The sequence below is a fragment of the Centropristis striata genome, chromosome 1 (genome assembly GCF_030273125.1).
Source record: "Centropristis striata isolate RG_2023a ecotype Rhode Island chromosome 1, C.striata_1.0, whole genome shotgun sequence".
Classification (NCBI taxonomy): domain Eukaryota; kingdom Metazoa; phylum Chordata; class Actinopteri; order Perciformes; family Serranidae; genus Centropristis; species Centropristis striata.
This window is the reverse complement of record NC_081517.1, coordinates 19,072,870-19,097,645: the sequence shown is the minus strand read 5'-3', so window position 1 is coordinate 19,097,645 and position 24,776 is coordinate 19,072,870. Positions and strand designations below refer to the sequence as shown.

At 37.4% G+C, this 24,776-nt stretch overlaps 1 protein-coding gene across 3 annotated transcripts; it reads right to left on the bottom strand.

Moving 5' to 3' along the window:
- Positions 1-186: 186 nt before the first annotated feature.
- On the bottom strand, positions 187-22,859 carry LOC131972037 (proto-oncogene vav-like). 3 transcript variants are annotated; one of them, XM_059333774.1, is made up of 28 exons: positions 22,681-22,859; positions 21,989-22,084; positions 21,774-21,890; positions 18,777-18,893; positions 16,803-16,861; positions 14,451-14,516; positions 13,789-13,897; positions 11,711-11,806; positions 11,510-11,578; positions 11,224-11,427; positions 10,651-10,746; positions 10,071-10,139; positions 9,889-9,975; positions 9,720-9,805; positions 9,207-9,342; positions 9,008-9,117; positions 7,148-7,249; positions 6,944-7,038; positions 6,811-6,833; positions 6,629-6,668; positions 5,465-5,601; positions 3,907-3,972; positions 3,619-3,671; positions 2,039-2,149; positions 1,098-1,185; positions 814-955; positions 475-626; positions 187-388 (listed from the first exon to the last, which is right to left on the bottom strand). In XM_059333774.1, exons 2-28 carry the CDS (start codon positions 22,073-22,075, stop codon positions 335-337), a joined length of 2,571 nt encoding a protein of 856 aa, XP_059189757.1. In that variant the 5' UTR covers positions 22,076-22,084; positions 22,681-22,859; the 3' UTR covers positions 187-334. The 3 variants fall into 3 exon arrangements, with proteins under 3 accessions (XP_059189757.1, XP_059189776.1, XP_059189767.1); XM_059333793.1 differs by having other exon boundaries at positions 3,619-3,650; positions 21,989-22,859; XM_059333784.1 differs by having other exon boundaries at positions 11,711-11,803; positions 21,989-22,859.
- Between the last annotated feature and the right edge of the window lie 1,917 nt (positions 22,860-24,776).

Here is a 24,776-nt window from a genome sequence, read left to right as displayed (position 1 = left end):
AGAAAGAAATTCATGTTCATGCATTTCACAGAATGCAAAAGTCTGACATCTTTGTGGAAATCTTTCCAAAAAGTGGAGACTGTTTCAGCAGAAATTAGCCGCTCAACTATCGCGTGTGAGTTTAAAGGTTGCGTGCACCTCTTGTATGAACTGGACATGAATCAGATTTGCATCAAGTCAGCTGACAAAAAAGTTTTATTCACATCACCAGACAGTCAGTAGATAACAAGCAACAGCATCTCTCTCACACGCACACAGCCACACTCGTGCACATGGGTTAATGCAATCGATGGACACCGGGTTTCACAAAGACATCTTCTCACGTGGAGCTGCGTCAGCAGTAGTCAGAGTAGTCCTCCTCCACATAGTTGGCTGGAAAGAACCCCACCTGGAGAAACGGGAGCAGAGCAGGTCAGACAAGACTCCTCAAAACCTGGAAAAGTATTTTTCTTTGTAAGTTTACTACTTCCTCACCCGGCCGTACACCTCTCCTTTCCACCATCCACTGTGGCCTTTCTTGGAGAGGATCTTGATGGTGTCTCCTTCTCGCAGCGACAGCTCTGAGCGGTCCCTGGCCGAGAAGTCGTACCTGGCCCTCACTACGCCGAAACTCCTCATGCTGCCTCCTGTCGGACACGTTACAACACAGATAAGCTTTAAAGAATGGTTATTATAGTCAGAAATAAACTTTCTTGCTGAGTTTGATGAGAAGATCAACAGTACTGATATATAATAATTGTTTTGATTTTACTAATTTGACTGCAAGAAAACAAGTGTATTTCCCTTAAGTGAAGTGACAGAGGTGTACTGAACCTGGTGTGCTGTTTGGAGTGGTGTTCGGCGTGTTGTTAGGCGAGCTGCTTTGCTCCGGTTGTTTGTATGGCGTACGCAGCGTCGTGTCCACGTCCTTGAAGTATTCCTTCAAAGAGTTTTGCTGGTAAAACTTAATCAACTCCTAACATACGGAGAAGAACATTAACAGGAGGAGGAGAGCATGGAAAGATGAATGTTAAATATGGTTTTGACAAGAAGAAATGGGCAGTTTTAGTGTATTTCTTCTGTTCTTATTTTGGCTGGATAAGGTTTGTTAGACTTACGATTAAACCCTTGAATGCTTTCTTCTCATTAATGCGGTACAGGCCTTCAGTTGACGTGATCTTTATGTGTCTGATGTCCATGTTGAACCTGAAAGAGCAGAAAGAGGGTGGTGGATAAGAGAGAGATAACAGTGAAGCAAGTCCTCTGGATTAACAACATTAAAGGGAAGTTCAGTGTTTGGGCTTTATTTATTTTTTAAACTATTTGTTCGGAATCACAAAGAACTCAGAGGATTAATGGTGTCACTGCTCCTCTGACCATTAGGAAAACAGACTTTCCACTTCTGCAAAGATTAAAGGCTTTATGGTTTTATGGATTGTTTACAAATAATATTTTTGAGAAGGGGGACTTTTTGAAAGGAAGTGATACCTGAGCTCATAGAAATCCAACAATTCATCTGATATTATCATCCTTCGATATAAATTACTTCTGGTTTAGACAAACGACTGCAACCAACAATTATTTTCACTAACATTTAAATTGCAGATTATTTTTCAATAAATCACTGTATTGCAAAAGCCCACTGTGTCATCAAAGTGCTTGTTTTGTCTCGTAATCGGTCAAAAAATGATTTCATTCTTTAACATTAAAAACAAAAAAAGCTGAAACTCTTTAAAGAAACAAGCTGGACACATGTTTTTTTCTGGGCTAGTTTTCCCCATTTTTTTACAGTTTAGTTTTTTTTCAACAAAAGTTGCTGAATTGTCATTACATTGATGAATAATCAGTGACATACAATCACTGTTTCAACAGCATTTCAATGACAATATTTTAACGTGGAGCTATATAATCCACATATTGTTACTGTTTAATAACATTTAGTCCAGATTGAACCTTAACATATTTTGACCTGTAAACCCAAGTTAGTGTTTGCTGGGAGGACATCTTTAATCTATCAAATCAAAATAAAATGTCATTTTTTCAGATAAAATTCTCCTACTTGATGCTGATAGCGAATTCCCCTCCGTCTTTCTGCCTCACGAGGAACGTTCCATCAGACCGTGACAGCAACAGGTTTTTGGCAGCTGTTCTGTCCATGTTCCCTGCAAACCTTTAAGCACAGAGCGAACATTATTATCTGCATAAAGCAAGACTGTAAATGTTTGAAAGAAGAAATAACAAATTACCAAAGTGTCCGTTTCAATAAAAATTAAAACGTTTAGCACTAAAAACACACTTTAATGGAATCTTACATAGCTATAAGGACATTTTAAGTGTTTGTTAATGTACAGTATTCGTCAGCAGTTTGTCAGCTCCCAGAAATACATATTGTGCATTACAACCGTATATTATTATATTGTCATTCATTATTCCTTTATGCAGCAGCCTCTACTAATGAGTTCACAAGAGAGTTACAGTTGTTGAAAAATACATCAACAAACATACTTGTGTGTTCAAGCATTTAAAGAAGAATGATTCATAGACTTAATTTATTGACTTCCTTTATTTATGCTGTAAAATTTTACTTTATCTGTTATTTTTCTGTTATTTTATATTTTTATCCCTCCTACCAATTTTAATGTACCTTGATTTGTCTTTTTGTTAATTTTTTCAAGTATTTTTTAATCTAGTCCTTTTTTTTTTAAATTCTTGTTTAGTCTTTTTATTATTTTTTTCCCATTCAGTTTTACTACCATTACACTTCTTAAAGTTCTTACATATTTTTATTACATTTTTATTGACTTGCGTGCATTGGTCTCCATAGCTTTTGTGTTTTTAATGATTTTTATGGTCTACACTTTCTGTCTTGTTATTGTCGATCATCTATGAAGCACTTTGAACTGCACTAACCTGTATGACAGGTGCTATACGAATAAAGTTTGCTTAATTGATTGATCAATAAACAATTTATTTAGTGTGATGTACTAATTATTAATGTTAATAAATAAAGGGACGTAAGCTAGAGTCACTAAAGTTGTTTTTTGTTTGTTTTTTATGTGACTGCCGCATCTTTTAAATTACTTTCCTGGCACAAATTTTTTTTCTTCTGTAGCAAAATTATGTGGGTGAAAATCAGTGTGTTACTTTGTTTTATTTTTTTTATTCCAGTGTCATACTCTGTGTAACCACCAGGTGGCACCATGTCATTTCAAATCCTTTACATGGCAACTTTAGAGACAATACATGTGATTTTACAAACTGTTTTTGATTTTATTTATTGTTATTTTCAGCAGTTTGGGTCCTTTTGAGTAGGAAACTTCTATTATCATGGGTAGTATCGGGACAGACGTATAACTAAAAGGTTACTTTATACATAGAAAACAATGATGTGAGGTGCTAGATAAAAATCAGTGTCGCAAAGAAACAGTTTGTCCCAATGTTCTTTTCTTTTTGGCAGCACATTTCAGTATGTGCTTCTGTTTTTAAGGCTATTAGTGCTTCCTCTCTCAGCTCTGTGATGTAAAAAAAAAACCCCTCTGCTTCAGTGCTCTGCAGTACAGGAAGAAATAGCTGTAGCTCTGAGGTTTTACAGGGGGTTTAGTGAGCGGGTTATTTCACCTAGTTACCGTCAGTACTCACCATTTGAAGGCAGACAGGTCAGGAGTTGGCCTCTGGGAAAAGGTGAGATCACACTGAGGTTAGATGTAAAACAAAGGTTTGTGGTTATATTGGTCACTGTTCTTCACTTCCTTACACTGCTAATGCTGGTTTCAGAACATTAAATTGAGCAAATGTGTGCAAGCTGACACAAACTGCTGCACAGAATATGTCTGTCATGTGTTTGTTTTACTTGTGCTCAGGTTTTGAACACTTTTTATGAATTTTTAGAGAGCGTCTGTTGTTTAGGAGCTTGTGGATCGTACTCACTGAGACATAGGGCTGGACTTTTTGGCAAGGGAACCATCCCATTTGACCCACAGTCAGGTTCCTTCCCTGAGAGACACACATAGTGAAAAAAAAGTAAATCACATGGTCGAAACCGGGTCGACCAAGCAGTCATTGCAACATATAAATGAATCATCAAGTAACTCATAAACAAACCACCACCTTAAAACAAATGACTCATATGGAGTTGATATCGACCTGAGGTAATTCACACCACATTAGCATGCAGGGATTACTGAGAAAGGCTCGAAACAACTGAAGAGATGATTTATGAGTACAAAAACAACAAATAAGCAATCTGTGAAGTCTTTGTTTGAGAGTAAAAGCTTAATTAAGTATTGTGGATCGACCAGTTCAACATTAGGACAGATTAAAGCACAAGGCCAGTGTTTGTAGGCTTTACTACAAAGATTCCAAATTACTAAGAATTTGTTTTAGATAAGTGTCTCTGCTGGTTTTACAGATCATGCACTAATCCTTTGTTTGATAAGGGATATTTACCTGCTTTTAGAGGAAGTGATACATGAGCTACTAGATGTCCAGCAATTTATCTGAGATGATCTAAAATCCTCATGTACAGGTTAATAACAGGTGGCAGGTTAAAACTTCAGACATCTGGGTTACATACAGGGCTGTAAGCAACAATTAATCTCATTATGTATTAAACTGCAGATTCTTTTCTTGGGTTACTTGGTTAATCCTTTGCCTGAAATGTTTATAAAAATTCTGAAAAATGCCCATCATAAGTGCCCAAGGTGATATCTAATCTTTCTGAGATATTTAATTAATGATCATTAAAGACAAAGAAATACTCTATTTGTGTTCATTTTAAATACACTTGCAGAGAAAGTTAGCTGATTTTTTTTACCCACAGAAAGTGAATCATTTAAATTAAAATAAACGGTTGTGTATTGTTTTGTGTTGTCATACATGTCAGAGGCAAAGACAAATTTCCATTCTATGCAACTGTAATGGACAATAAAGTAACCCAAATCTAAAATTTTGAATCCAATGATGTTGGACAAATCTTAAATGTCGACTCGTGAAATCCCCCACAAACACTTAAATGCACCAACAAATTGAGAAAATCTAAATTGCTCCATCATTCAACAGTGGAGAATGCACACATCAACCTACAAACCCTGGAAAAATGATTAAAAACAATGTAAATGTCATCTGATAGGACTTTCCACAGCAGACGTTTTGACACCATAGTAATAAAATAACTGTAATATAAATAAAAGAGTGTCTCAGTTCTGTTCAAGTAAGATATATGAAATTCAGCCATTGAGTTTGATTTATTGTCCAACTCAAAACCTATTAAATAATCACACAGTGGAGGTATGAGTGCTGCTCAAAGAAAGAAGTGGAACGAGATGTAGAGAGGAAAATGACAAAAGAGACTGAAAGAGACCAAAGCATCTCACACCTACACATTACCCACAGGAAGCCAGGCTGAAAAACACAATGAAAAGGTGTGTGACCACCCTCAGTCTTCAGAGAGCAGAGCCTATACGCTTGTTTTGGTTTTTAACATTACCTCCCACCAAGGCAGGTCGGGGTCGGCCCGGGACAGCTCGATGATGTCGCCTTTGGAGAGGTGGAGGGGTGTGCCGAAGCCCACGGGGGGCGGCGGCAGGCCGTAGTACTCCTGACACACCTCCATTTTAGGGAATCCTGACAGAGAGAGCGAGGAGGAGAAAGAGGAGACGGTGAGATATCACTCGCTATTCAGGAACTTTTACTTCAAGAAATATTTCATTTATTCTTGAACATGAGAGCAAACATGACATTGAAAAGGCGGGTGTACTTTAAGATTTTTCAAAGTAGGATAAATGCTAGATCAACACAAATAATCCAGAATATGAGGAAAATTATGAAACAAGGAAATGTTAAAAAGCCTTTACTATAGTGGCTAAAACATTAAATATCGATATATTAATGTTTCAACCGGAAGTCTGCTGTTTTGTTTTCTAAGGCAAATGCTGTTTGCACCCAGGTGTCTGTAGCCAACAGTATAAACAGTATAAAGTATTACTTTTTAGGTGAAGTGACCTTATAAGTATTAAAAATTGAGTTATTACATCCAGAAATATTCATTTCTACCTATTATGAGTCATCTTTGCTTGAACATGAGAAAGGAGCACTATATTCACACATTGGCCTTGGCCATATAAGTTACTGTTACCTGTTAGTTTTGCAACCAATCAACAACCTTTACCATTTTCCCACCAATCCACAATAAATTGAACAAAATAAAGTATCTCTGCTGCACAGCGGAGAGTTGAATCTGCAGCCACGGGTTTGATGGCCCCATGACTTCCAACCTGAGCTAACCAGGCAGTTGAAACACCAACCCTCCATACACTTTTAATGTTAACATTAAACCAGAAGGACATAAGGCACGACCCAGACCAATCCTAGTGTCACAGGGTCTTGACAGCGTGGAAACAGCAGGAAAGCTGCCATGTGATTATTTTCACCTGGGTGCAAATAGACACTCCTTTTTTAAACAATATAGCCACTATAATAAAGGCATTTTTCTATTTCCTACCTTATTTGAATATTTTTTCTTATATTTTGGAGTGCCTGGATTGCCTTCCAACATCAGCCTTTTTGATCTACAGCCTAATATACAGAGCAACCAGTCATCACTTCTCCTTTCTCCAAAAAAATTTGCTGTTTAAAACATATTATTTCTTACCAACGCTGGCATGTCCGGAGGATCTCTGTGTTTGTTTACTCTGATGGAACAAAAAAAAGAAGAATCGGAAAAATTGCACCTCAAGTTTTATCTATTTGCAAAAGTGACGTAAAAAAATTGTGTAGGGAGAGGGAAAGAGTCCTTATTCAATACGAAAATGCTGAAAGTAAACATGGCCTTACCTTCCTTACAATTCCAGCATGATCTGAATTTGGAAGGAGAAAATATATGTGAGAGAAATGACAATTATGCTTATTCATGATAATTACACTAATTAGATGTAGTATTTAATTACACACACACAAACACACAGACCTGAGTTTCGCCCGCAGGCAGGGACTCTGCCTAAACACTCTTTATGTGCAGCCATTTTACAGCGAGAGCAGCGATAGCCCTGGAAAAATATCCCTCTGCAGACAACAGATGGAGAGATTCAGCCTCAGTGGACAAATCTTAAAAAAACAACAACATTGGAGTTGAGAGATAACTTTGAGAGAAAAAGCGAGTGAAGAAAAGCACCTTAACAGCATGGAGCAGGCCTTGCAGGAGGTGGTGTCCTCGAAGCAGTGCATCTGGAAGTCGTGGTTGTTGGCCGTGGAGTTTTCTGGACACATGTTCGACCTGCAAACATCAGATACAACTGTTTTGACAATGCTGGGATAACAAGTGTTCACAAAGCTGTTTGGTTTTCACTGGCAGGTAGTCTGACTTTAGTAAATGTTAAAAAAAAAAGTTCCTATTTGGTATTCTGGAGGCTGCAGACCGAGAGCAACAGCAACACAGTGCAGATGGCAAATAACATAATCAGCAAATCTTCATTTGTTCATTTCCTATTAGGCTGAGCAATCAGTAAAACTGCTGCTCATAAACACAACATGAAAAGCGGCAGGAGTCCAAAGTGAGTGTCCAGTTCCGTTGTCAGACTGTAAAAGAGAAGTGGATGTAGCCACTGTGATGTCACACAGTGGTTTGTGTACGACGGTTTTGAAGCAGTTCAGGCAGCCATGCCCTAGAGCAGGGATGGGCAACTGGAGGCCCGGGGGCCGCATACGGCCTGCACCCTCACTTGAAGTGGCCCTCAGTACAACTACATGCATCTGAGCATGAAATCTTAAAAGTGCAGTGTAAAAATGCACAATTTGCACAACTTGCAATTAATGTTGGTCTGCTGTTCTTACACTGATAAAAAAGAAATCACAGTAAGTGGTTATTTTGTATTTGCTTCAAACCTTTTGTATTCCTATTTATACTGTTATAGATGCATTTGAGCATTGATTTGTGTTAAGGTACTGCACTGTAAACATATTTAAAATTGCAGTTTCATCATAACTGGTTAAGTGCACGGTCCTATATGTGGCCCTGTGATGAAAAATTGTGGCCCCCTCCAGCATTTAAGTTGCCCATCCCTGCCCTAGAGCATACCCTGTTTTATCATCTATTTTACTCCAAATGGGACCATAATTTACATAATGATGCTGTATTGAAGATGGCAGAGACTATAAACTCATCAGGAAATGTCTACTGGGGTAAAAATCAAGTGAGAAGTGTAGGGTCACTTTCTCGTATACTTCAACACAATCTAACTTATTTTTGCAGCCAGTGTCCCCTGCTGGCCATTAGAGAGATTGCAGGCCTAAGGCACTTTTACATTGGCTTCACTGTTGAACAATTGATTCTGTTTCAATTGATTTTGTTTTGTGTATTTTACATGATATAATTTACTTGATATTTAAAAAAAATAAATATTTGATTACAAAAAAGTTTATTCACTCCAACATGACTGACAGTACTTGACCACTTTAAGGAAGTGAAAACTTAAATTTGTCAAACTTTTGCTCTGTTTTAGCTCTGTTTTTGGTCTCTACCAACTCCTAAAGGGTAATATCTGGCTCTGCCTTTCTTTCTGCTGTTCTGTGCTGGGCAGGTAATGCACAGGGGTTTTTAGCTGCTGCACCTTAATAATGACACAACGGGAGCACTGAGAGAGAACCAAAATAGTAAAGTTGCAGCCCAGAAAACAACAACAAAATAAGTTGAATGGAGTAGAGGAGGAGTCTGGTGATAATTCTCTGTGAGTTTCTCACTAAGAGCAACTCCTTCCACATTAAACAGTCATTTAATCCATTATTATCGTAAAAAAAAAGCCACTTTATAGAAGACTGTGCATCATTTATTTCGAATAATCTTATAAAAATGATGCTATGTTCATCATCAGATGTAACATTTACAACACAAGGCTTAATAAAAGCCAATAACTGATCAGAAAAAAGACCAAATCACTACTCAGTATTTTCTTGCAGAATTAGATTACTGCATTGACTCTTTTACTGTGTGTGTGTATTTCCATGTGTGTGTGTATGTGTGTGTGTGATAACTCACAGAGCCATCTCAAACTGCTCCAGCCATTTCTTCTTCAGTTCTCTGGTTTTGAAGAATAAATCGTATCCACACCTCCCGTAGCAGTCCAGCAGAAGGAACAAATAGGACCACTGTTCACAGACACACACTGTTAGCTTCATGGGGGCCTAATATAGATGCACTGTCTGCTATAATGGGTGTTACACAGTAGTCGAACGACCTTCTTATTGTCCTTTTCCCCGGTGGCTTCGTCTCGTATCTGGTAGTGCTGTAGTTCAATGATCTCCTTTAGCTCAAATGTCTCTCCACCCTTCTTCTTACAGACAAACATGGCCTTATCGAAGAGGAATGCATACCTGACCAACAGACACAACAGATATATGGGATTAACACATGAAAAATATAAGGATATATTTATTATGAGATTCTGGGCCAATATAATGTTTAAAATATCACTTTGGCAAATGGTTAATACCAATAAAATTATTTTTTTGTTGTTATTTATTTAGTTTTTTGTTGTTATTACTCATTATGTGCAAGGGAAACGTGCCAGAAATATTCAGTTTTAAGGGACTACTTGTTCAATTACGACTGCAGTATATCAACACATTTAGACAGCACAAAACTGATGAGACACATCAGATAAACATCAACCACCGCCATCAGCTAATGTCATTTTATAACTGATACTGATGATGATATATAGAGATATAGAGATATAAACAGCACACACCTGTCCTGCTTAGACTTTTTCTCCGGGCTGCAGATCTTCAGCTCTCCATCGATCTTTGGGCGACCGTAGAAAGCTAGAGACTGAGTCTGAAGAGCAGAGGAGAGTTAGGATGACCAGGAAAGTAACATTCAAATAAAAAAGAAATTAGAAGTGAAACATGTGACCTCACCATGTTTTCTATGGACAACTGGAAGGTGGTGATCTGTCTGATGATCTCGTTGTCTCGCTTCACTTCATTCACACACTGCGCCAAGTCCTGCAAGCACACACAAACACAAACACATTAATTAATTAAAGTTTAAATTCCCTAAAGTTTGTATCTCACATAAACAAATATGCATGCACACTTACTCTCATGGCATCAAGAGCTGTACGGAGGTTGTCCTTCTCTGTAGAGTCAGTGGTGTGCTTCACCAGCTCCTGCAGCCACAAACAGATCAATTATAGACAAACTGTAACATGCATGAGCTGAATGCAGCTACACACCATGTTGCTTAAGTAACTGTATATTCAGGAAAATATAAAAATAATCAAAGTACTCAGTTATTACTGTGTATTCATGCAAAAGCAGAGTTTTATTGTTGTAGTTGGTTGAGGTGGAGTTTAATCTTAACATTTTATAATTTGATATTTTTGAAAAGGCCCAGAGATAATAAATAAAAGACAAACTGATATTCCAAACCTTAAAAACTATTCAAAATAAATTAAAAATATTAAATTAATTGAAAGGAGAATCAGCAATTAATTAAAAGTTAAATTGACTTAAACCAAAAAATAAATTTTCCCTCTCTGCAGTGGAGAAACAAAAGACTTAAACTTGTACCTATGTACAGTACAATTTAACTGTGCGTAGGTACATTCACTGCCACACACACACACACACACACACACACACACACACACACACACACACACACACACACACACATACCTGTAACAGCAGGTGATATTTGAGGACCCTCTGCATGGGGACCATGAGTAAATCCCTGAGAGAAAATCGTCGACTATTTGCTCTGTTTGAGCACTCCTGAGAGAGAGAGAGAGAGAGAGAAGGAAGTAAATGTCTGCATATCTGCAGTAAACCATGGACATGTTAAGAGGATGTTTTGTGGCATCACTTCTCTTCCCTCTTGGATAAGTGTTTTACTGTAAAAAAAAAAGATTCCTCAGCATGTAAACCACCATTATGAAAACTACAGTGACATGACACCGCAAACACCACACATGATCAGCTATTAATCTTTGTATTACACATTTTGAAAAAGTTTTAGTATTTGTCCAACCTAACTGAGGCATAGAAATAATGCACGGTGATTCTACTGTACCTTTAATTCAGACTGAATTTGGCACAAATCCAAACCTTAAACTATCGGAAACGATTTCATACCTTTGTGAAAAATGCTGTTCAGTGCAAAATCCCACATCCTCTGTACTTCTATCTTCTAGACAGTATTGGGGAAGCGACTTTGAAAGCATCAAGGTTTAGCATGTGTGTCTTCCTCACCTCCAGTTTCATTCTGATGTCCTCTCTTGTATTCGAAAGCTTGTCCAGGTGTTTTGTGGCCATTTCCACCTGACTACAGTACCGACCATACAGTAAGAGCCTCTCCTTGTAGTTCAGAAACACCTGGTACAGGTTCTTGGCTCCGTAATCTAAGATGGAACTCCGGACCTCCTCCAACATAAGACGATGCATGCCAGCCAAATCCTACAAATGCAGAAAACATGTAAATGAAGCTAAACACATGAATGCAAACATGACCAGGTGTGTAAATAATCTCCTCCCGTACCTCTATGTTGATGAAGATACTCTCCATGTCTGGGGGTTGCAGAAACTTTTGAAGAGGCTTCATAAAGTGCTGCACAAAAAGGTTGTTTTTCTCTCATTAAATATCCATATAAATGCCTGTTTGTGATGTGTATGTGTGATTGATACAGTATGTGTATAAATGCATGGATCTTCTTTCATCAGATTGTAAACGTGTGCTCACCTGTAATATAGATTCCAGTGTGTCCGTGTATTTCTCTTCCGTCTGTCTGATCTCCTGCAGGCAGCACTCTCGTTTGTCTACGCCGGTCTTCTGCTGCTGCAGAAACACACAAAACATGTCCAATGAAGCATGAAGAGACCAGACCACAGGGTATATTTTCTTTATCTCAATGTTTACATATGATACAAATGGTAACTGTAAAGGATGCAACCATTTTTAGCATTGAGATTAGAACTGCAGCGACTAATTGATTAGTCGACCAACAGAAAAATGTGCAAACTACTTTTATAATCGAGACATTTATGCAAAAATGGCAGAAAATGCTATTTTCAGCCTCTGAAATATAAAGATTTCCTGTTTTTCTCTTCAACTGAATATATTTCAGTTTTGGAGCAACAAAACAAGACATACAAAGACATCACCTTGGATGTTAAAATGATGGGGCCGGTATTTTTTCACAATTTAATGGCAGTTTATAGACCAAATGAGCTATGAAATAATTGTCAGATTGATCAATAATGAAAGTTATCCAGAGTTGCAGCCCTCATTTTGACCTAAATTCTTGGTGCAGAATACTAGAGGTAGACCTTTATGTTCTTGTTTCTGGCATTTTGGCATTCTGTTCTTGCTGTACTGGTTATGTGTTTAAAGTATTTTTTGCTATTTCAGGCTGCAATTAGAATTTTTGGAGGAAATTGTTCAATTTCTCTCACAAGGATCACAGTGGAAACAGAACTCCCATTAAGGCATACATTTTTTCTTTTACAGGAACCATTACAAATTGGCCTTTTCCCCCCTGAGGGGAAAAGGGAGGACTGCACACTGTGAGGCTCAACTGATCTACACACATTAATCAGGAAGGCTGGAGGAACATCTTGTAGATCGAAAGGTTCCCTTAAAAAGAGAAAAATAACAAACTATTTATTTGGCACAGTGTGCAGACCTCCTTTGTGCTCTGTAAAATATGTATTTTTGACTTGCACCTGAACATTTTTGCCCAGATGTGCACACACATGGTTCCTCTTTGGGACTTTTCCCTTAAGGCCCTGTTAATTTCTACCCCAGACTCTCCTGAGGCCTCATTTACACCAGCAGTCGTAGTGTCTCACAGCCAGATTGTGCTTTTATGAATTATGTAGCTGGGTGACATTTACATTTAATATATTTCTTGGATTGGGCTGCTATCTAAAGTCAATGTTTGAAGTAGTTTCTATCTGTACAGTAACCCTCGGTGGTTTGGATCAGTGGGTCCCAATCCGAGGGACTGCGAGATAATTAACGGGATACATAAAATGATATGTTTTTTCAGACTGTTCTCTATTTTTAGCTTTTATTCTTGCAAATTAGAGAAGAATTTTACTATAAGATTTCTAAAAAAGTACAGTAAAAAACCAAAGTCATTCTCTGGTTAACTGGAAGTTATATGCAACCAGTGACAAGGGGTCTCAAGTAAAAACTCATTTTAAGGGTTAACAAGCCAACATGATTGTGAACCATTGATTTAGGCTGCACAGCCACCATAGTCAATGGGGTGATTCTCCAAATCCACAATTCAATAAGACTTTAAGCCTTCAATTATATTTTAAGGTCAGAATATTAGATGTAACCTTTTTTTTCCAGTACTGAAGGCTATGTGTCATTGAAACACAGGGCTTGAAGCCCTGTGCCTGAATTTTTTTATGCATGGGGGGGCGCCTTCTTCCAGCTTAATGCTGCCTTCCCTAAGGTTTAAGGTTAAAACTAAGGTTTTTTTCCTTTTTTTTAAAAACATGATTAAAAAAAAACTAAAAAAAAAACTGGTCTTCAAGCCCTGGAAACATCATACAGTTTTGATCAGCAGACCATTCATTTTATTCCCTGACAATTGTTACTCATATTTTCAAATTCTTCTTTTTAAACATGATATTTTTTTCGGAATGTAACAAATTAAGGCCACCGATTTCACACATTCTGCATTTAATTTTGAAAATTTAAATTGAAAGCTCATTTTCAATTCAGATTTTAAATTGTAACACTCTAAATTGTCAAAGCTGCCAACAAACAGCCCAAACTCCCAAATTTGTTTGAGCTTCACTCACAGTTTCAGGTTGTTCGTCTGTTCTCATCAAGTCTTCATAGATCTCATCTCCTTCGTTCTCCTCGTCCTCCACAAAGTCGTACAAGTCATCGTCCTCGTCCACAGTGTCACTGATAAATGCACACAACATTATCATCAGTGTGTGTCTTGTCTTCATTAAAACTCCAGCAGAGAACATAATTTTCTCACTCTACGAAGAGGTCAGAGGTCACAGTCTGCTACAGAACCCCTGTGTAGGCGTCGGGGAGACAATGTGTTGCTTAATGATACTGGTGCATGATGGATACTTCTATAACTGTAATTACTCTGTCCTGTTTTTCACAGTACCTTTAGGAAATACCATAGATTAATAATTAGTGGGGTCATGTTTGAATCTTGACTCTGAGTTTACAAATACCAACTGACGTTAAAAATGACACGTCTCTTCACTTTACTGCTCAAATAGGAGCACTAGAGTGGAAATGCTCAAGTAAGTATATTCACCTAACTCATGTACAAGTGGAATATAATTCACTTGCAGAACCAGTAAAAAATAATATTTTGTGTATTGACCTTCACAAAATAACAATAACAACAAATGACCACAATAGACATGCAGTTTTTAAAACTACCCATATTCATCCTTAAGGATATTATTCTATCATTATTCAGAAAAAGACTTACTCTATCTTGTCAGACAGGCCGCTGTAGATCTCATCATCTTGAGTGCATCCTTCCAAAGGAAAAGGCCTACAGGTGGAGAAGTGTCACATAAATATTTTATCAAGTGATAACAACAAGTGATACAAGGAGTTTTTAACTGGTAATGAGACAGTCAGACAGACATTTACTCAAGTACTGTACTTAATTACGGTTTTGAGGAACTTTACTTGAGTATTTCCATTGTATGTAACTTTTTTCTTCTACTTCACTACATTTAGTTGCCAGCTTTAGTTTATTTTCAGGTTGAGATTTAACATGAAAAAATATGATCAATTTAAAATGATTATGCATGTTTATCAATTAAACCACATACAAGTATAAGTATAAGTAGTTAAAATAAGCCCTATCTCGAGAGAAAAATACTGCTTACATAAATGCATCAATAATAATAATAATAATAATAATAATATATTTGGAATATATAATACAATCTGAGTGGGGCCATTCTGCATAACGAGTACTTTTACTACTTTAAGTACATTTTGATGCTGATACTACCAGCATCAGTATTTTTCCTTCAGTAAGCTTTGAATGCAGGACTTTTCCACAGTGTAGTATAAGTACTTTTACTTAAGTAAAGGGTCTGAATACTTTTGACACCACTGGCTATTAATTATTACTATTACGGGTATTTTTGATGCCTGTTCGAGGGTCCCATTCCGGACAAAATCAGACGAAACAATTTAGGGCAGGCATATAATAAGGGTCTATGTTTAATATAACTCATATTTTCCAAGATTTTTCTTTGACGTTATATTTTGTGGTTATGGCTGATTCTGGGAACAGCAAAGAGAAAAAGAAAAAACTTGTCCAATACAATAAAAAATAAGCTAAAAGGCAGAGCAATAGAGAGTAGAGTTGTCAAAAGTATCGATACTCAAAAAAGTATTGATACTAAAACGTTGTATCTGGATACGATACTAATTTTCAAAAGTATCGATAGTATCCATATTCTTATGTGTGTAAAGCATAGCCAAGGAAGGAACACTTAAGTTAAGTTATTGTTATTTTTTTAATCAGGCTTGCCTAATATTGTGCACAGCATACAACCTCAAAATATTGTTCTAATTGTTATTGTTTATTGTATTTATTTATTTTTTGCACTACCTCAGACCTGAAACTTGTAATGAGAGTTGCGGTTTCTTTTTGCACAACTGTTTTTATTATAAATATTTAACCTATGGTTCTGTTAATTTTTACATGTTGCATTTTTCTTGTTAATAATTTTGGGGTCTTTGTTTTTATCCTTGTGGTATCAAAAATGGTATCGAGTATCGAATATTTTCCTGAGTATCGGTATCGAGTTGAAAATTTTAGTATCGTGACAACCCTAATAGAGAGTGACAACTGACAAGGCATTTAGGAGAGAAATTCAGGATTTGAAAGGATTCAAACCAGATCCCAAACTGGCCCTCTCCTGTGTGATATATATGTGATATGTCTATTTTAGACATTCATTGTGAGGTGTAATTTTAAATCAATATATGAATTTATGTGGTGGCTAAAAAAGTTGACTTTGATTCACTATCAGTATTGCGAATACTATATTATTTTTGTACAATAATTTTGCCCGCTGTATGACCAATATTACCAAATTTGCCTAAACTTACAATAATTTAACCTCTGTATCCAGCACAATGGCAAAGGATGAAGCAGCCACAGGCAGCAACTCAGAGGTGGAGTTTGAACTTTCTCACTTAGGTATGCTGTGTTCATGTCGAGTTGTTTTGAATGCACCAGTAAGCCTGGCTATTTATTCAGCAACTCTTCAACTCTTTAATTGTTTTATTCAGAATATGAAAAAGCTTCCAGTCGTGCTGTCTCGTAATTTAATTTTGTAAGTATAATCCTACAAAAATGTCAGACTGATGGACTTATGGACACAATCCACCTTCTACACATCATAACCATGGTGCATCCACTCCTGGACAAGTATAGGTTCACATCAAGTAAAAGCAAAATTAGGAAATTGTACACTTCTCTGGAAAGCTTGCATTTATTCATTGCATATTGAAGGGAAACACTGCCACAGAAATGACGACCTTTCAGAACTCCCCTGAAATCGTCTATATATAGTAAGTTGTAACATCATAACCTTACAGAAGTCCCGACACTGTTGCTGAACACAGATTGAGCGTTTTATGATTTCACAGTATTTATGAAGCACATTAACCTGCTTTATAATTTAAATAAGATACATTTTTCAATATGGGCCCTTTTAATGTTTATATCCTGCCTAAAAATGCTAAAAAGGGTGTGCACATATTAAGGTGTAACCCAAAAAAACAGAGAAAGGAACTTTTCATTACTTACTGGATTCTTCCTTGTGTAGCGATGGATGAATGAGAGAGAATGGACAAAGTGTCTATAACCTGTCACACACACAGAACATAGTCAGTCGTCTTTGAGCAGAGAGGAAATCTTTCAATGCTGAATAATCCTCTGACCTGGTTTCACTCTTATACCACGGTTTGACTGACAACTGCACTATCATGATGAATGATCCCAGATAACCAATTTCATGAGAGATGCGATAAGAAAGAAAACCCAAAGATGTCACGCTGTCGTCCAAATTAAACAGTTTTTTCTGAAATAACGGGTTTTAGTGAACTAGAATACCTCCGCCTATCTGGACTTATGTGTTTTTTTCTTGTTTTATAACTTCTCCCTCTCCAAAATCACCTTCGACTTCTGCTGTAGTTGAAACTTTCTCCAGAGTTGCACTGAGAAACACATAAAAATTCAAAAGCTGCCTCTAAACTAAAGTTCTTTTCTTTCAAAGATACAAAAACAAAAGGAGGTGGGCCTGTCGTGACACTTTTGGTTGGTATAAAATAACAATGCTGTCCAAATAGTGTATTTCTCTAGTATTTCTCAGTCAGTATTGCTAAACTCTTTCTGTATGATTGTCTACTCCACTTTAATTCAAGACAAAGAGGAGAAAGAAAGATGTACCAAGAAGTGAAAGTCTGTAGGAGACATTCTGAGAATTGAATGGACTGATTTACAATAATCTTGGAATCAAAAAAACACACTTTAAAGTTACAGTTTGACATTTTTTTTTAAATACACTTGTAAGCTTTCTGTTGGAGCGTTAGATAAGAGCTCAATGAAAAAATTTAAATGCATGTTTTGCTATTGTGAAACTTGTCCCCCATTTACTTCAATTCATCAAAATGTTCTCTGTGGGGCCTTGCTTCAAGAATTCAGGGTAGCACAGAGTGAGTTTCTGATATAAAAATAGTGATTTTGCAAGTAAAGTATTCCTTTAAGTAAAGGATCTGAATCTGATCTTTTCCGATAAGACCACCTCTGTGTGTTTACGGTATTTTACTGTACTGGTTGACTGACTGGAAGCAGTAAAATGAAACGAGAAGCTCAGTGACAGTTTAACACTGTAAACTAAACAAATAGTTTTGTCACAAAGCAAAGTTGAGGTCCAACATCTGCTGACTCATTTCGTTCTTAAAGACTTTGCTTCCTCTTTAGACACTCAAATCAAACAATCACATATTTCGACGCTCCTGCTGTTCACACCAAAGTGCTGCGGCTGCACTGCACCGAAAGTGAAAGAGAACTGTGAGATACTGAATTAATTCGTTCACTCAGCCGCTTCAAATATAAAAATCATCAAACTACTTCCTGTTGGGGCTGTGTGGGTGTCTGCAAGCTGCAGTGTGGAGTGTGTTCACGCTTCTGGCTTCTACCGTAATGACTAGAATATGGTTGAACCATGTGTTTCACTCTGGATGGATGGAGGTATAGACAGACAGACAGACAGACAGACAGACACACAGACAGACAGATGGATAGATAGACATAGAGACAGACAGACAGACAGACAGACAGACAGACAGATAGATAGATAGATCAATAGACAGACAGAGAGACAGACAAGCAGATAAAAAGACAGACAGGCAGACAGACAAATAAATAAATGGATAGATAGACAGATGGATAAATAAATAAATAGACAAATAAATAGACAGACAGACCAAAAGATAGATAAATAGATAGACAGACGGATAAATAAATAGACAGACAGATGGATTGATAGACATAGAGACAGACAGACAGACAGACAGACAGACAGACAGACAGACAGACAGATAGATAAATCGATAGACAGACAGAGAGACAGACAAGCAGATAAATAGACAGACAGACATACAGACAGACAGACAGACATACAGACATACAGACATACATACATAAATAGATAGATAGACAGATAAATAGATAGAGACACAGACATAGACAGGCATAGATAGATCTGGTGGTTAATACCTTTGCGAAGTCTCGAACATCAAACAAGTCAAAGGCTTCAAACAGTTCACTCTTCCTGAGATGAAACTTCTCCTGGCAAACTCCCAGAAACGTCCGGATATTCTTCAGACACAAGAACTAAAAGCAACCACAAACGTTGAAATGATCAGTGGATCAACAGATTATCAGTTTATTGTGAGTATTTATATAATCCAATCCATATTTCCATGCTTCCTTCATCCATCATTATAAGAATAAGAAATTAATTAATAAAATAAAATCAATTAATAAGCAAATAGATATAGAAGACAAAATAAAGAATATAAAATACATACATACATACATTCTCGACACATTATATACATCCACTTCTGCTATTTACAAATCACATAAATGATTAAAGTATTGTTAATCATCACTTTTGCACTACTGTTTGTCTAATGAACAGATTATTTCTCACATTAAAGGACACAGATACCAAATTAAGGTTGCTGTTTATATCAAAGGGCATGTAAATGCTGTTGAACCACACGGACCACATGAACACGAAGAGCTATGAAGCAACACAAAAACATGTTGAACACTAAAAGAAGCAGTACGAAGCGCAGACTTTTATATCTAAAATATAACTACCAAAGGAACCACAATGAGCGCAGTGCACCGACATGACTGACTTGGTGGTCAGACATATGCCATTTTACATAACTTCCTGAACCAGCTGCTGTGTCTTGCTGTTTCTGCCTCTCTTGTCTGTTCAGCAGTGGGAAATGCGGAACTCTAATTTGAGAAAAGGGGAAACGTTGAGTTCTTACTGATACTGCTGCACACATCACAACACATCACATCACTCTGTCAGGGGTGCACACAGGCCGAAATACATCCCCTGCCAGCGTAGTGTTGTGGTGCAATAGCACAGAGAAAGATTTTCTACTTGGGTAATATCATCAGGTGTGTGTGCATGGGTGTGCACGTCACAGTGGACTCCCATCTTCTGTTAATCACCGGATGTTTCTTAACCACTCTTGACCTCACGGGAGTTCCCAGAGTTTCACATGCACGTGTCAGAGCACATTAACCCCTGCACACACACACACACACACAGACACACACTTAAGACATCCCACCTATCAGACATGATCAAGGACTTCCCTCGACATCATGTGACAGCCTATCTCTTCGTCTTTGTCATACTCTCTCATTCTCTTTCTTCATCTCACATCCTGACTTCTAATTTTCTCTGTCCACTCTGACACAAGTCAACCTTTTTTTTCTTACTTCTGCCAGATTATGTTTTTCAATCCAGTTTGCTTGAGTGCTTGTGGATCAGTTGCCATGATATCTTAAAATCATCAAGACATTTGGCAAAAAGACAGTTCATGATCTGAACCCAGGACATTTCAGAAAAAGATTGTTTAAAATTCAATGCCACTCTCAGGTTTTTATGGTAATCAGCAGCTTAGTTTAGCATTAAGATTGGAATCTGGGGGGGTCTTAGTTCTGTCTGCCTACCAGCATCTGTAAAGATCGCTTATTTTAGTTGATTAATCTGCACAAAAAACAAAATGTGAATTTGCCATTTTACAGGGGGTTCTGTGTTGTGTTGTTTCTTGAGTGAGAAAACGGTCTGGATATAACAGCATACAACAGATATATACACACAATAAAAATTAGTGGCTTTAGAGGTGCTGGTGGGCAGATTTTGTCACCTTTTGACAGAGCGAGTTCCGCTGTTTTCCCACTGTTTTACCCCTTCACAAACTCGGAACATGTCTCCACCACTTGTTGAAATGGAAGATTTTTGTCCCCATCACTTTTTAAAGGCATTATTTGTTTAAATGATCTGGAGAAAAGCTTGCACCACCAAAAAAACATTTTGAGTTTCATTTGTACCATAAGAACTCATACAATGCCATGTAAATATATCAGAAATACATGTGCATAGTCCAAAAAAAGGTAACATACACTTAAAAAAATCTTTCCTCTAGCCTACTGATTTTAATATGACCCAAAAACCTTCATGTGACAATTAGTTTGAGTTGTGGACATGATAATAATCACGCATAATAATCTATTAACTGTTCAAAGTTTTCCATGGCATTTTTCAGCCTCTCAAATATAGAGGTTTCCTGCTCTTTAATGTTTTATATCAGATTAAACTGAACATGTTTAGGTTTGAGCTTGGCACTGGGGTGGACATTTTTTTTCTGACATTTCATAGACCAAACAATTAATAAAGAAAGAAAGTAATTATCAAATTAATTGATAATGAAAATAATACATTAGTTGCAGCCCTACTCTGTATAGAGCTATGCCTTTTTAATGCACCCACTTACATTGCCTAAAATCACATTATGTTGAAGACTGCTTAAATGTTGTTGTTTTTTCATTTATTTCTTCTCTCCACCACTTTCAACACAAAGTACCACCCTTGTGTTTCCCATTGTTCTCAGACTGAATGAATACTAAATGAAGGCAGTTAAAACATAATGACCAGCAGTGGAAGAAATATTCAGATCCTAAGTAAAAGTCTTAAGTAAATCTTAAGTAAAAGTACTAATACCACACTGTGAAATGACTCCACTACAAGTAAAAGTCCTGTATTCAAAACTTACTGAAGTAAAAGTACAAAAGTATCAGCATAAAAATGTACTTAAAAAAGTAAAAGTACTCGTTATGCAAAATGGCCTCACCCAGATTGTTTCACATATTCTAAATATATCATTGTATTAGACTTTTTGATGCATTTATGTAAGATGTATTTTATTGTTGTCCAGATAGGGCTGATTTTAACAACATAATATTTAGTAGTGTAGTACTTTTAGTTGTTTCTCTTTGTCTGTTCTTCTTCATCCCCTCCTCTCTCTACACCTCTTCCCTCCCCTGGTGTAACAGATACAGATCAACGTATTTTCCTATCGGATGGCCTGTGGGCTTCATTGTTGCCTCCTGGTCACTATGGAAATGACCTATGGAAATGGATCAGGAAAAGGGTTGTGTGTCTGTGTGTGTGTGTGTTACCTGGGACATCTGAGGGCGCAGGTTGATCTCTCTCAGGTTGACGGCCTGAGGCAGCAGGTTGTTGAGCAACTGGCAGAGCAGCACGCCGTCTCTCAGAGCCTGAGCCAGATCACACACCTGGCACAGCACACAAACACAAAGTCAGACTGAGGAACTGAGACAGGGTGCGTGTTCATGTGCAGGTGTGCGTATTGTTTGTGACACAGCTGATTTACCTGTGCGCCATCCCATGTGACCCGGTGGTTCTCAGGAAGAACTCGACAGTCGATTAACCACATCGCACACTGCCGCCACAACTCCATCTTTGTTTTCTGGTAGATCCATAGATAGGCAGGATGTGAGACACAATTTTATTACACTATGTTCATCCTCACAGGCAAAATATTCACAAACTAGTCATCACTATTGTTCTGTACAACACCCACTAACAGTAAATCAGTCAGTCAGATTTTAAGTTAACACACTCTCCTGACAATCACAGACGAGTTAGCTTCACAAGAAACCAAAAACATGGTTTCTCTATATGAATTTCCCACTGAATAGAATGTATTTACTATTAAGTCACAAAGAGACAACCTCATTAAAGCGTGATAACTTTTGCCCCTGAATTACACAAATAAAGAAGCTCTAAACCTCATTTGTCACAGCTTAACTTTCTTAGTAAACTAGAACCTGGATATTAAAATTATTAAAGATTTCTTTCCAAAATCTGAGACCAAATCAGTAGAGAATCTGTCGGCCTTCAGTGAACAATGAGCAGCCACTCTCACGCCGTCAATCTAGTGAAATATTGAAGCGGCCTTGTTGAAACCCAGCAAAATATCAAAAAAGCCGCTACTCAAGGAGAAAGCTTAATAATTTTCTATCCGTGTGTAAGTGTAGGAGAAGTTATAAAATCAGATCTCACCTTCAGTTTCCCCTGGCAGTTCTATGTCTTCTTTCTCGAGGTTCTCCTCCTTTCATTATCTCATTGTCAGACTTCAGCGCTCTCGTTCTGCCTTTCTTCCGTAGTGGGTGTTCTGCAGAGCTGCACTGTGTCGAAGACTTTTAACTTCATCCCGCAACTTCCTTTTTCCTCTGACGCACCCTCACAGTTGCATTCACACTCACAGATGCACACACACACACACACACACACACACACACACACACACACACACAAGCACACATGCATACACACAAAGCTGCTGCTGCTGCTGCTGCTACTATGAGTGGCACAAGCTGAGTGTGATCTCTGTGTGAAATGGTGTGTGTTACATGTGTGCAAGATATCAGATTGAGTGAGTTTGCATGTGTACATTTGCAGTACAGAACATAAAATAAATGTGTTGTAAGAGGAACCGCAAACATTGTTTAGAACGCCCCTTAAACAAACTTCCAATGTGGTAAAATGACCTAATTTCAGAGAGGTAACTGATGCATATGCAAGTGTTATTTAAGTTATGCACAATCTAGACCCATCAAGGTCAACTTTTACATCTCTAAAATGCAGCAAGACTCACACAAAAGCAAAAAGAAAACAGAACCTTTAACAGTATTTATGAGGAAATGCAAAAGTAAAATTTTACATTTCTATATGGCTGAAAAGCTCACATCTAATTTGTGGCCAAAAGCTGAGCAGCAGAGAGACAGACTGCTGTCATGATATCATTAAAAGAAAAAATCCTGCAGCCGCTCAATGAATAATGGAGCAGCTGCTCGGACACTGACAGCACCCAGTGGTGGTTTTACTGGGATGTGGGCACCTAATTGGCTCACAGCTGAGAATTTCTACAATCAAAAAGTCCTTCACACGTCACAACTCAAACCATAACTAGAACAGTCACTTATTTAGTGTCACTGGATAGACAAAAAGCCAACATGTTCTGATGTACAACACATGTACATTTACTCAAATACAGTTTTGAGATACTCTTTGAGGACATTTTTTTTTATAAATACTTCCATTTTATTCTACTTTGTACTTGTACTACACTGCAATTCAGAGGGAAATATTGTACTTCAACTACAATTTTGAATGCTGTAGTAACTAGTTACTTTATTTTTCAGCCAACAGTATGTAACACACATAACATACCTGTTGAACAGCTAAGCTACAAAATAAAAACTTTGGAAGGGAAACTTTCTTGCAGGTTAAAAATATATTATTATGTACAAATAACTATTTTAAAGTTGCTGTCTTTTCTGCAGTCAATAAACGAGTAAAGGGTGTGCTGATATTAGTCCACTGAAGCATAACATCCAAACTCATTTCATTTGTTTCTCTATATGTGCTCTTTTTAAACTACTTACTTACTTAAGTACTTAATATAAATCCATTTGGCCTAGAGAAAATTATATTTTTGCTTTCAACAATCACATTTTACAGCTATAGTTCAGCTTCTGGAGCTTTTCAGAACAGTTATAGTAATTATAGTTTTGTTTGTTTTTTGCTTTTTTTAAAAGCACTCAGCGCAGTGTCAATAATATTGAAGAAAAATAGCCAAAATGGAAGCAGCAGAGGCTGAGATAACCATAATTTAAGTCCATAGAATGCATTAAGCTACAGAAATGGTTGATCCTACATTAGTGCTCCATAGCATCCTTTTTTATTCACTCCCTGCTTAGTAAACACCCACAACATTCAAATTTAAGTTTTCAATCACACAGAATACATAATACAACTGGACACAGGCTGAGTGGAAGTCCTTATAAGTATAAAATTGGCAGATTTCCCCTTTAAATCCCCCTGAGACAGCAGGTCTGTGTTATTATCTACCTCACCACTAGGTGTCAGTCTTATACACACACACCACCGTATTTCATGCAGATACTGTATCTCCTCACACTCTGCCTGGACAGGAAGGTTGCCAGCCAGACCACAGAGCATACATGCCTATCTCTGACTTGACATGTTGACAGCTGCCTAACAGTTTCACATTTTCATATCCCCCTTCTTGTTTTTCTGAACTCTAACTCTCTCTCATGACATGCCTGGACCTGCGCTCTCCACCTCCTGACAGC

Excerpts from the sequence above, each read along its gene's own strand:
- LOC131972037 (XM_059333774.1), bottom strand. The coding sequence starts at position 22,075 with ATGGAGTTGTGGCGGCAGTGTGCGATGTGGTTAATCGACTGTCGAGTT. Across the intron at positions 10,140-10,650 it reads AATATCACCTGCTGTTACAG|GAGCTGGTGAAGCACACCAC; the intron begins GTATGTGTGTGT and ends TTGTGGCTGCAG. Across the intron at positions 7,250-9,007 it reads GAGCAGTTTGAGATGGCTCT|GTCGAACATGTGTCCAGAAA; the intron begins GTGAGTTATCAC and ends TGATGTTTGCAG.